The 13,405-nt window shown below is 44.0% G+C and overlaps 1 protein-coding gene across 2 annotated transcripts in view; it reads left to right on the top strand.

The window, feature by feature from the left end:
* The window catches only part of MFGE8 (milk fat globule EGF and factor V/VIII domain containing), a 208,016-nt gene extending 196,046 nt beyond the window's left edge, over positions 1–11,970 (top strand). For both annotated transcript variants that reach the window (XM_078683193.1, XM_078683194.1), the window contains exon 10: positions 10,351–11,970. In XM_078683193.1, coding sequence (XP_078539319.1) covers positions 10,351–10,494 — 144 coding nt within the window. In that variant the 3' untranslated portion in view covers positions 10,495–11,970. The remainder of the gene's footprint in view (positions 1–10,350) is intronic.
* Positions 11,971–13,405: the final 1,435 nt, after the last annotated feature.

The raw sequence follows: 13,405 nt of genomic DNA, 5'->3' as shown, positions 1-13,405 counted from the left end.
TTAAGATTAATCATGCCCAGCTTCTAAGTAGGTATGGGTGAACCTATTCACCCAAAATCTGAAGAATCAGTATGTGGGGGTAATTCAAAACATGGGTCCCCTCCTGAACGTTATTTTTCTGAGGTCTGCAAAGTTCGGTGTTCACTGCTTGGTAGTACTGATGTCTGTTTTTATTTTAGTCCTGTTGGTAGGGCAGCCTCCTTGGTGGTTTTTTGTAACTTTTTACCGAGTGTATAATGGCATGCAGCAGAGGGCGGGCTTTCATCGTGTTTCAGTGTTGTGTTTTTTTAAGTCTGTAGGAGGCTGGCTCTCTATGTATTGTATTAAAACAAAGTACACTGTGCAGAGAGTCCTGCGATCCCTTGCTGGTACACAGAGGCAAAAGTAGATAATACTAACACTCTTTTTGTGGTAGCGTGGGCGAGCGTTTAGGCTTATCTGAGGGTAGTGTTAAGCATTTGTTGTTCTGACAGAGGCAATAAATGAGATGCACACTCAAGAATAAATCAGAGACTAATTTATAAAAATAACATTGATTTTATATCATTTTTCGACCCAAAACTTTGTTCTAAGGTAAGTACTTTTTAAGTTATGATTTTTCAAATACGCAAAATAAATCACTCTTGTGCGCAACTACGTACAATAGAAGTCGATGGGAGAAAATAGGGAAAAGCATATAAAAATCACACAGTGGGTTCTCGAGGTTCACCTTCTGGATTTAGGTAAGTAGCAGGGCAGGTCCTATGTTCCAGCAGCGGAAGATCTGGAGCGTCCTGAATTCGTCTGGCAGCAGGGTGCTAAGGTTGTTGATAGTTGGCGCTACGAAGAAGGGGGCCACCTAAAAACACGCTGCACAGAGGGACTTAAAGGTAAGTCCTGGGGGGGGGTCCTACTCGAGGGGACAGGCCACAATGGCCTCGGGACCACAAGAGCCCAGCTGGTTTGTTGTTCGCCATGCCGGGCAGGCTTTGTGCCGAGCAGATAGGGCAGCCAAGCATTAAGATGATTCTCACGGTCAGGGGCAGGCAGGTTGCAGGGATGATTCCGGAACACCTTGGCCACTCATGGAGCGAGTCTCAGGGGTCTCCATGTCCCTTGACAGTTCTTTGCGTCTCGGGCAGTTGGAGTCCAGATGGGACTCTTTCTTCTCCATCTTCGGTGTAGGGGGTCTGGTACCCTAGGTATTGGCACGGCTCCGGTAGGTCCTGGTGTCCTCATTTGTTGCGGGGACAGATATGGCCCTCCGGAGCTGATGTAGCTCTTCTGGCTTCGGTGCGGAGTCGGAGTCTCCGGGGAGCAGCAGATCGGTAAACTGGACTTGGTGGCTCAGTGGCTGCAGGAGCATAGCTCCTCTACTCCAAGGGAGGTTCATGGCAATTGGTCGAAGGCTGGAGGTGCTCGGGGGTTCATGGATGTCTCACAGTTGCAGGATGAGACGGCACACAACGATTGTTGAGTCCTGGAAGCAGCCAGCATGGCTTGGCACCAATTTTCTGCAGCAGGTTTTCAGTTCTCTGGTCGGCAGCTCTTCTTGGTCTGTTTTTCTTAGGTCCATCTATTCTAAGCTCAGGGTCTCGGGATATCACCTAAATACTAAATTTAGGGACATTAAAGGGGGAATGACCGGTAGTAGCCAAAGGGAAACCTACCGTTAGGGTGTTTACACCCTCTTTGTTTCTGGCCTCTAATCCCATGAGGTTAGAAACATGTCTGGTGCTGACAGGCTGGCTAAGACTAGTCTGAGACCACCCCAGTGCTTAGTAGGTTTTCAGGGGACCCTCTAAAAGAGTCTCCATGTGCATTTATTGATAAATCCACATTGGCATCAGTGAGGATTTATTAAGGCAAGATGTTTGGTACCAAACATGTTAGTGTACAGTGAAGCCATCATGGAGCTAGGAAACCCGTAATGACAAGTATCCAGCCCGTGTTCTCTCTCTGGCTTCCCTGTACACTTACAGTATCCAAGACTGGACTTAGATTTTGTAGGGTCATATCCGCTCATGCAGATATGTCTGCACATGGTATATAGTGCACCCTGGTTAGGGCTATAAGGCCTGCTGTACCTTATGCATTGTATGTGGGCATGGCACACAGGGCTATGTGACCTATCGACTCTTCAGTTTTCTCTGCACCAAGACACACAGTCTGCAATGGCAGTATGCATGGTTTTGGTGAGGGGTCTCTAGGGTGGCACAATTTGTGCTGCAACCCTAGAGGACCCTCATCGGTACCCAGAGCCTAGGTACACGGGATATAATTTACTGGGGATTTACAGGGGGTGCTGTCTCTCTTTCGCCAAGATTTTCACATTTTCTTTCTTCCATCCCTCAATTCCATCCTTAATAGTCAGTATTTAGGGCCCTCAGTGTCTGGGTCTCTCGGGCTCCCATTGTCTAGGACTAATGGTATATGGGGGCGTGGCCTAAGCCAAGATGAGAATGAACGCGTAGTCTGATCGCTTCTCTCCAGCTGCGGGCTGAGAGAGGCCTCCTATCACATCTGATTTCAGGGCTGCAGTGATTCTGGGGTTGTGAGATCCCTGAGGATTGAGTAAAGGCCACTGGTGAGGATAAGAAAGTTGTGGTAGAAGTGAGCCGAGCTGCTATGGTGGACGAGTGAAACCGCAAGATAGCGGCCACCACACAGAACAAGCAACTTTGAGTGCTCCCTGAGATACGGCCTGCACTGGGGTCCGCTTCCCTGGAGAGCATGTAGAAGGCTACATGGGCACGGACTCCTAGGTGATGAAGCGGGCATTGCACATGGAGGCAAATATGTCATTAAAACAAGGGAAGCAGGCTAGGTGGCACCTGGAAGCCAAGAACCACTCACTTGTACTGAAAGCAGGGGCCCATGAGACGAGCAAGGGTTATTTAACCGGAAGGAAGACTCTATCTAAAGTACGAAAGAGAGAGAGTCAAGCCAAATTGTTATGGAAACTAACTACATAAGTCAATATTGTGAGCCTATGCTGAGGAAATCAGGACCAATTGCAGACAAAGAGATCATTCGATTGAGCCAAGCAGCGCACCTGCGTATAGTCCGGAATCAAGGCACACCAGGACCCTGCTCATAGGTAATGTAATGTGCAGAAGAACCCTGAAGAGAGGTAGGAGAGTCAAAGTGTTCCGTCCAGGGTGTGGACCACTGATGAAGGGGATCCCCCGGCTATTGGCACCAGAAAACAGAGATGAGACTGTCCTGAGTCATGTTAAACCCTAGTGGGGTGAGTGAAACAGATCCGGTCAAAGCCCAAACTGGAAGATTCAAGGAGTGACAAGGAGAGGGTGCCAATCGTGGTACAGTTTTATGAAAGATCTGGCACTGGGAGCCTAGTTAGCAGGGACCCAGGTCACTTACATTCTAAATCACATCATGCATCAGGCAAAAAGTGGGGGCTAACCATGTCAAAAGAGGCACTTTCCTACAAAGTCTGAGCACTGCTGCCATTGTTGCGATTCCAAATCACTCCCATAGTGCATGTAGTAGACACAGTCCTTTTACAATTAGTACAGTTCAACACATAGCAGACTGTTGATTTTTTTATACTGCCTACTGGCCTGTGGCCATGGTAAAAGGACTGCATGCTACTCTATGCACTACAAACGAGATTTGGAAGCATTCAAGCTGCTTTGTATCACCCACAAAGCAATACACGGAGCAGGACCGCTCTTCATCAGGAAGAAAATCACCAAATTCATTCACCAAAGGAACCTGCGCCCAGATTGGCACCTCACTTCAAATTCTTACCATACAAGAAAAGCAAGCGTTTGCAATACAATAGGTCTCGGATTTGTGAGAGTTTAAGCTATTGACATTATACATGACCATGCCTTTTATTTATCTGTTTTGTAACTAACACATAAATAAAAGGCTGATTACGAGGATGAAGGACAGATCGGTTTGTGATGTGGAGGAATCGCTCTTTTCTAGTTATTACACTTTTGGGTTGTGGTGCAATACACTATACCCTATGAAGATGAACTTTGTATACAGTTCTTGGTGATGTGATGAAACTATAAGAGGCGCCCCTTATCAACTCTCCAATTGACCTTTGCCTCATTTCTGCCATAATGACTCAAGACACCTTCCATCCTTCGAGTGTCCTGGGTGATCACTACAGCTACTACCTGGCTATTGACTTCTTCCTGTGGGGTCACCTTATTATGGTTGGATCCCTTTCTTTTCTCAAGATATTGATTGGAAGTTCTTTCTGTCACAAACAGCTACTACTTGGTCGGTGATCTTGTCCGGCAGGGCCCCTTCACCGTATTTGGACCCCCTCTTCTGGGGGTAGGTTTTCCTGCAAAACACAGGATTACACAGGAGTATATTGCTCCTTGTGAAGAGCCACAGATTCTAAAACAACTACCTCTAACAACTATTTGCTGACATCCTTTTCGAAGTGTACTCTTACACGCAACATTGTGTTTGCCCTGAGGAAGTTCCCTATATGGGAATGAAACAAGTTGGCTGGATTGTCTAAACTCAATGAATTTTAAAAGACATTTTTGAATAAAGAAGCTATTTTTCTATTTACACTGGCCTATTGGACTTCTTGAGTTGCGCACCCCCATTTGTTGCATGATTCTCTGATCTGGAGCACAGTGACGTCACTCAGCGGCTGGCGTAGGGGAAGTCTGCACAGCAACCGTACATATACGAACTGGCACGAGGTGCAGCATAGAAGGTCTGCCATTGTTGCTTTGGGATTAACATAAATAAAAGGCATTATCATTTACAATGCCAATAGGTCAAACTTGATTTGCAAAGGCTTGTTTTTCTTTGACCTATTTCACTTTGAAGATGTGGCTGCCATTGTCCCGGGGTTCTTGGAAAGTGAAAGCACGCATGGCGCGCAGAATGTTGCAGGAAAACATGTTTTGCCCGCAGTGAGAAAAACAAATGAAAGAAAATAGTGCTTACAGACTAAACAAGCGGTACAAAAGGGGGTGGTGATGGACGGAGCATCTGAACCAATCAAACACTCACACCCAGTCAAAAGATCTGGTGATGGATTAAACCCAGATCAGTTGACTTGGGGTGAGTGTTTGATTTGCTCAAACGCTCCGTCCATCATCCCCTTTTGTATCGCTTTTTTCGCCCTAAGTGTGGCAGGGTATGCTCAGACGTGAGTCCCTTGCTCACTTGGCCACTGGATTCAAGATAGCCTGGCTGATGAGGATTATGAATCCGAAACCGGTCCCAGGATGCTTGTTTCCGGTCAAGGGAAGACATGGCTTGGCAGTTCGGGCTGGACTGTTCCCTTGAGGCACAGTGTCAGACTGATTTGCATATAGCCATGTCTGAACTGGGGTGGCTGAGTGAGCTAAAGAATGGTGATGGATTAAACCCAGATCAGTTGACTGGGGGTGAGTGTTTGATTTGCTCAAACGCTCCGTCCATCATCCCCTTTTGTATCGTACAGACTAAACAAGACATACTGTGTAACAACAGAAGTAAAAGGGTCGGTCCTCATGGGAGGTTACAAATGGAGACCAGGCGGTATTAAGGGCATAACACAACATATCAAGCCTAATAACGAATCAGAAGCCAGCATTTACAAAGGACAAAGACACAAGCCACAGATCGCAACAAACAATTAGGAGGTGGAATTGCAATCATTTTTAACAGAGACCTGAAATGCACGTTAGAACAAGTAGACATCCCTGATTGTGAAGCCGGCTTCTTCAAAATTTCTTTGAACCCGAACTTCACGATGTCAGGCTTATTGATATACCGGCCCCCAGGGAATTCTTCCCAATGGGCATCAAATTTAGCCAACTATATCACTCCTTACTACATCGCCTCAAAAAACTTTTCACTTATTGGCGATTTAAACTTACATCTTGAGGACCCTTCCATTCCCTTTTGCTCTAACTTGCTAGAGGATCTGTTGGCCCTAAATTTGACCTTAGTCAACACTGGACCTACACATAAAGCGGGCCATCTGCTTGACCCCATTATCTCCAACATTAACGAGCTAAAATGGCAAAACACCACTCCCATTTGTTGGTCTGACCACCATTTAATAAAATTTAGTATAAATCTCCCACCCACCTCCACTATGCAATCTGACTTTCCAGCTACATCCAGAAAAAACTGGAAGCTACTGGACTTGGCTAAACTAAACACAGCACTCCACGAAAACCCTCCCAGAAACGGTCACAACATGGACAGTTTAGCGGAAGCCACTCACAAATGGCTCAGCGACGCCGCTGACCATTGTCTACCCACCCCCCATATCAAAGGAAACAGACACCGCCACCCTGCCCCTTGATTCAGTGACTTTTTAAAAACTGAAAAATCAAAATGCAAAGCACTTGAGCGTCAATGGCGAAAAGACTTCGCCCCTGACACAAAAAAGATCTAACATGAAGCCAGGAATCTATATCACACTGCCTGCGCAAAAGCACGAGCCTCATTTGTTTCTAAGACTATCACGGAAGCAACAAATAAGCCGAAAACTTTGTTTAATATAGTCAAAGAACTAGCAGGTGCAAAAACCACAGCCTCGGCTCCCCCATTGAACACTCAACAATGCCAAGATCTAGCTTGTTTTTTTACTGATAAAATCGAGAAAATCATCAGGGACATTAACATCAACAAAAATGAACCACCCGCTCTTCCCGACCTGGAACATACTCCCACCTGTGAAAACACCCTGGAAGCCTGGCCCCCCATCTCGGTTGATGCACTGAAAACCATTCTCAAGAACATCAAGTCCGGCTCCCCCAGGGATCCGATTCCGATTAAAATAATTAAACAACTGGACGACCGCTCCTTGGAAATCATCGTAGATACGCTTAACTCCTCGTTTGAACTTTCTACAGTCCCGACCCTCTGGAAACATGCCATGATAACGCCACTGCTAAAAAAGCCCACAGCAAATCCGGAAAATCCAGCCAACTACAGACCCATATCCTTGCTCCCTGCCTTCTCTAAATGCTTGGAGAGACACATCCACTCGGCCCTATCCATCTTTGCCGAAGAAAACTCACTTTTACACCCCTCACAATCGGGTTTTCGGGTTGGTTTCTCAACAGAAACCACCCTTCTAGGAGTTACGGAGCACATCCGGAACCTCCTCGATAAAGGTCAGACGGTCGCGCTCGTACTTTTAAATCTGAGCGCGGCCTTTGACACCATATCCCACGAAACCCTCATCAAGGCGTTACATAGAAATGGTGTCCGCGGAAAAGCGCTTGACTGGATCCGATCCTTCCTGGCGGAACGGACCTTCCAAATTACATCCTCACTGGCCTGCTCCGACACCGTCAAGGTCCCCCACGGCGTGCCACAGGGATCTATACTGAGTCCCCTGTTCTTTAATCTTTACCTCCGACCCCTAGCTGGCTTAGCCGAAAAATCTGGACTTACCCTCATGACCTATGCCGACGATTCCCAAATTATTTTCTCCCTTTCCGAATCCTGTCCAACATCCCCTTCTCTCCTCAAATCAGGGCTGCAAAATATCCTTAATTGGATGACAAGAAACCAATTAAAGCTCAATGGAGACAAGACAGAGATTCTTCTTTTAGGAAAACGTCAAGATCTTTGGAATCCTTCACACTGGCCAAACCAGATGGGCAATTTTCCTACCCCAGTGACTCAAGTTCGTAACCTAGGAGTCATTTTGGATAGCTCCCTCTCCATGAGCCTGCAGGCCAACAAAGTTGTTGGCCTTTGCCTTACCATCATCAAATGGCTGAGGAATATTATTTCGATGCTGCCTTCTTCCTCTCAAAAGACCGTAGTCAATGCCCTCATTACATCTCGGCTTGACTACGGCAACATTCTGTACCTTGGCTCAAATAAGGCGGTAGTCAGTCGACTTCAACTTGCCCAGAACGCTGCAGTTCGACTACTGCACAGAATCCCAAAAAATTCTGGAGTCTCGAGCTACCGTCGCAAACTCCACTGGCTCAGGATTGAAAGCAGAATCCGTTTCAAAGTCCTGAACTACATGTTCAGAATCAAGGCAGGTACTGCTCCCAAATACCTCCTAGCTCTGGCTCACCCCTATACTCCCAAGCGTAATCTTCGCCCGCAATCTGCTGCCAACTTCTGCGTACCAAGATTTAAACTGGCAAAAATGGGAGGCAGATCCTTCGCCCACCTTGGACCATCCCTCTGGAACGCACTCCCTCCCTTCATTCGAAAGGAGGAAAATTATGTCCAGTTTAGAAAGCACGTTAAGACCTGGCTATTCGAACAATAACTTGAATAGCCAGAAATGTTTTCTCTTGACATCCTTATGCTGTGTCTCGGCGCCGGGAAACCCTTTCTGGGTAGCTGTAGCGCCTTACAAATGGAATAAATAATAAATAAATAAGCCAATGAAAAATATGGGCGGAGACTGGGCAAAGCTTCAAGTTCATACTCTAATACAGCATGTGTAACAAGCCTATTAACAAATCAGAAGCCAGCATTTACAAAGGACAAAGACACAAGCCAATGAAAAATATGGGCAGAGACTGGGCAGAGCTTCAAGTTCATACTCGAATACAGCATGCCTTGCTGACCAACACATGCGCTTCTCAGGCTCGACCTAAAACATAGGTGGCACTCTTTCTCTGTTCCAGCAGCCAAACAATGGAATCCATTACCCCCAAACTTAAGATCCACAGATAACTATCTGATCTTCAGAAGACTACTCAAGAGTTGGCTCTTTCCTACATAACCACCATACTCAAACACAAATGTACAGCGTATCCCTGTGTATATAAATATTTAATTTGATTATATGTAAGTATTTAGATGTATATTTCTTGATATAAATATGTACTTGTTTATCTATATATTTACTACTTTGCTCCTACTGTAAAAAAAACAGTTGACTCTCTCCAATGCACTACCCTATATTTTGCCCTATGCCTTTCTCAATATATCCTCTACCTCCACTCTCTGACTCATCCCAAACCTCGTTCTACTACTATGAGTTCCAAAATAACCCACTCTAGACTCTTCCCTCCTCTATCCCTCCTTCGATCACCACAAACCTCATTTTAATAATATGATCTCCCAAACAACCCTTCTAAAATCTTTTCTTACCTATCCCTCATTTGACTCATCCCAAACTCATTTTACTATTATGAGCTCCTTAATCCATTTATTGAGATTATTTCCTCCATATCCCCTTATATTCATCCGAAACCTCATCATGCTACTATATTCTCCCAATAAACACTTTCTAGACTACTTCCTCTTCTATCACCCAATTATTGTTTGCAATCCAACTAACAGGCTCACATGTCCACTGCTCAAATTAACTCAAAGTTCACTTTACTAATCCACTACTAATTCTTTTTGGGTTTCAGAGTAGCATGGTACTTGCAAAAAAACACTTTGACGCTTCGTCAGTGGTAGTAAGCACTAGATAAATACAATTACACTACACTACAGTACAACATCAACAGCAACTGCAAGTGAGTTTTAAACTAAGAATCAGTTTCTTTTGTTTATATCATTGCTGCCCTGTAGGGGCCTACCCTCCACAGTAAGGATCACACTTATATAAAACATGATGCACACCCCTATGGTTGCCTAACCTTCACACAAGAGTTATTATAGAGGGACAAGGCGGCTGAACCTCGGTAGGAGGACCCAAATGCCATGATCGAGATTCTCCCTAAATACGCAAATATTCATCGGCTCCTGATTGGCTTTATAGGAATGCCCAAAAGTATTCATGGGGAACTGAGATTAATTCTTGTCCAGGCTTACTTCCAAGAATTTCCCAATTCACAGCATAGTAACCAGTGCTTGGATAGGAACATTGTTCTGCTGAAGACAGAACCAGGTGTCTTCAGAGAACCTAGAACATTATTGAAAGAGTAGACCCGTCAAATTCAATGTGATTACCTACTAAGTCAACTATCATCTGCTAATGGATTGTATGCCGCAGCTTAATGTTCGAGAGATTGTTTCATATTTACAACCCTTTGTCCTTTACATCAGTGATCTATTCATATTATCAAGGTGAGGGGCCTCTGAGAAGATTTTGTGTTGGCAAAATTACTTGCAAGCACATTGAGGATTTTATTGTTGCATAAAAATTGCTATTCTCCCACCTGCCAAATGCAATTGCTGTGTGACACAGGGTCGATCACCTCTTTATCCATTTTTCTGGTAGTGTGTGTAGGCGTTGTTTTGTAATGATGTTTTAATGACGTTGAAATTTTGCATTGGGAGGTTGCCGTTAGAAATATTATCTTGCTTGAGTCTTTTTTAAATCTTCTTTCTAAAGGGAGTAAGGATTGATTGTTGCTGAACTTATTGTCAATGCTGTCTGATTCATTTTTTTAATTTTTATTTTTTTGCCCTGTCTATTCTCTTAATCTGCAGATCTTTCCTGGAAACAATGACAACAACTCGCACAAGAAAAACATTTTTGACCCACCTTTTTATGCCCGCTATGTCCGCATACTGCCACACTCTTGGCACGAGCGCATTACTCTGCGTGTGGAGCTGCTGGGCTGTGATGAATAGTCTCCTGCCAGGAAGACGCAAGAAGGGGTTGGAAGGACTGCACCGATTAAACCATCCTCCCTACCACAGTATCCCCCTCAGTCCTATGGCCCTCATCAAAGCTGCTGTAACATCACTGTCTCCATGCCATTAATCTGCCGTTTATTTAGTGGGAAAGCTTACCATTCCACAATATTGTATCAGATGGGAGGTGTGGGTCTTTAAAGTTGGGAGCATGTAGAAATATTTTGAGGTTATTGATGGCCTGCACTCCACACGTTCCACATAATCTCCTCTAGCGTGGGTCAGAGATCTCTGGAATGAAACCATGTACAATGCTGCAGGGAGGTTGCACTTTTTCCACACTATACATTGTGTATGTTAGACTGTTCAAATTTCACTGTTGGACGCTACTAACTGGATCTGTGCGGATCAGCAGCAAGAGTTGTTTATGGAATGCTGGCGAAAGGTAGCATCAAATGACACCGTAGTTGGTTTTAGGTTTGATAGAAATTATTTTTAAGCTCATGGCCATAGATGTTTTTTGGTGGAATGCTGAAGATAGTGTGGTGTTCTTTTATAATATAACTTAGCCCCCTTCTTAAGTTTGATCCTATCTTTAAAATATGATGAAAGTTGTCCAATAGTTTGTCTCTACCTCCTCACACCAGCCATGATGGCCTCATTTCCATATGATCGGTAACTCATCATTTCATACAGATTAGAATTTCCTTTCTTCTAGTTTGCTTCTTTCATCCATTCCCTTCCTTGAACTCTGAAAAGAATGGACTGGTTGACTGCTCCAGAGCTCCTGAAACATATCATGGGCAGGATTATGGCTCTTCGTTATGATTTCAGGTTTGGGCCATAAAATATTTTAAAGATGTTTTGCTCATGGTATTCTATTAGCCACACACACACACCTGCACACGCATATACTCACTAGCACCATCTAACTCACACACACCTACAACTCAATGCCATGCACTCCAGATGCAGTTTGCAGTTGTGGGCAGAACTTATCCCATCATTGTGCAGGGGCCATGTGTAAATTGGGAGTCCTGGTCATGTATGTTGTTGATCCACAGTGAATTTGCTTGGTGTTTATTGTTTCTTAAACGGTTTATTGCCCAGACTTTCAGTGCTTTCACCTACTTAGGAACCCTCATCAGGAGGGTGGTGAAGTTTGCTTGTAGCTCACTGAACAGACTGTTCTAATAATGACATTTGCAATCTGCATATCCAAAGCTTTTATATTTTATTTTTTTCCGCAAACAATTCATAGAAGTCTTCATTTTATACTTATTTTAAAGTAGGAGTGGGTGAGTCATCCTTGCCATGGCTAGAACTTGTGAATGAGATTTACAGCAATTGGACATATTGCACAAACTAGCCCATTCACCTCCACAGTTTGGATTTTAAAGATTATTCTGAAAGTATTATTCTGCCTTGAACAATGAGACAACAAATGGATTAAAATCTGTATCATTGACTATTCTCTGTTGAAGCGTGACCTCTTCATGATGATGGATATCACGTTGGTCATATAAGTCACTGGCCACCTTTATGGAATGGGACTGCGGTGTGAAGTGTTGGAAACTGCAGAGACATTTTTATTAGATTGTGCTAATTGTGTTTTGTGATTACACTGAAAAAACGTCCAATAGGTGAAGATGGGGAGAAGTGTGAGTTGAAGAGGTACGAAACTCTAGGAATGGTTTGTTTACGTATTTTTGTTTTCGTAGATGAATCAACGCACTGCTTCTTAATACTTGCGAGTTATCAATGTGTAAAGTATTTACCTGCTACATTTAAATCATCCCTAACTGCAAACATACTGTTGAGAACAAATTTAAAAATTCTATGTAAATAATGGAATTTTGTAAGCGTATACGTTATTTTTTAGTCCAGTAGTATTCGTCAATCTAGGATCACTTCCCACTCTAGAACCACATACACTGGGTTATTTTAATTATAAGTTTTACTGGGAAAGGTTAGCAAATTTATAAGGAATGGGTGGTGCAACTGATTGGAAGGGCCCTGGGTTACAAGCACATAGCTCTACAGAAGGACGCAGAGAGGAAAAACCTAGAAGACGATCTGCAGCCTGGCCAAAGGGTAACGATGCGGAAAGTAGATAGTAGGGGCAGAAGGGTATTAAGGCATGGGCTTGATCTCATAAACCACTAATGGTTATACATTGTCTGGTCTAGGCGATGTTCCCTGAGCCAAGCGGGCTTAATAATTGTGGTCAGAGAAACTGCCCAACTGTTTGCTTCTTTAGTTAAGTTCTTTTAGGAACTCTGTTCTTTTAGCAGTCCTCACTACTCAAGGTGAGGTGAGATGAGTGGCAAGGACAGGGAAGAGCTCAGGGAAAGATACTTGCAGGGTACAACTACTCCAAGACTTGATAGAGCCCAGAATCCTTTGTCCGGATCCTGCCACCCTCCAGCTCAACCGAATCAATGGCTAGTTTGTACACTAATAATTTTGCTGCTGGTAATTGGTCATGTTATTTTATAGCAATGAACCCTAAACATAATGTTCTTAAAACAAACATACAAACTGTAGATGATTCCTATAAGGTAGCAAAAATCCATATATAACAATCCTGTGACTTACTAATCAAAATGTAACACATTTATCAAAAATGCTTATTTACATAGTGATGGAGTGATGAATAATGTACACATTTTATTTACTTTGAGGCTTTCCCTGGAACTGTCTCAATGCGAAGGTTTGAATTCCGTTCATCCTTCTCGGACCACACAAGTGAAACCACCATTTTCCTGAACGGCAATCCCAACTCTCTGTTCTTTTGGCCACCTCACATGATCCCAAAGGCTGCCTACAGCCCCTTCCCATACACTGGTAAACTGTGAGCCTATGCCCCAAGCTGGTGTGAATGTTCTTGCACAATACGTACTAATGC

Source organism: Lissotriton helveticus, chromosome 3_1 (assembly GCF_964261635.1).
Source record: "Lissotriton helveticus chromosome 3_1, aLisHel1.1, whole genome shotgun sequence".
NCBI lineage: Eukaryota > Metazoa > Chordata > Amphibia > Caudata > Salamandridae > Lissotriton > Lissotriton helveticus.
Note: the sequence above shows the minus strand (reverse complement) of the source record. Positions and strands in the feature narration are given on the sequence as shown.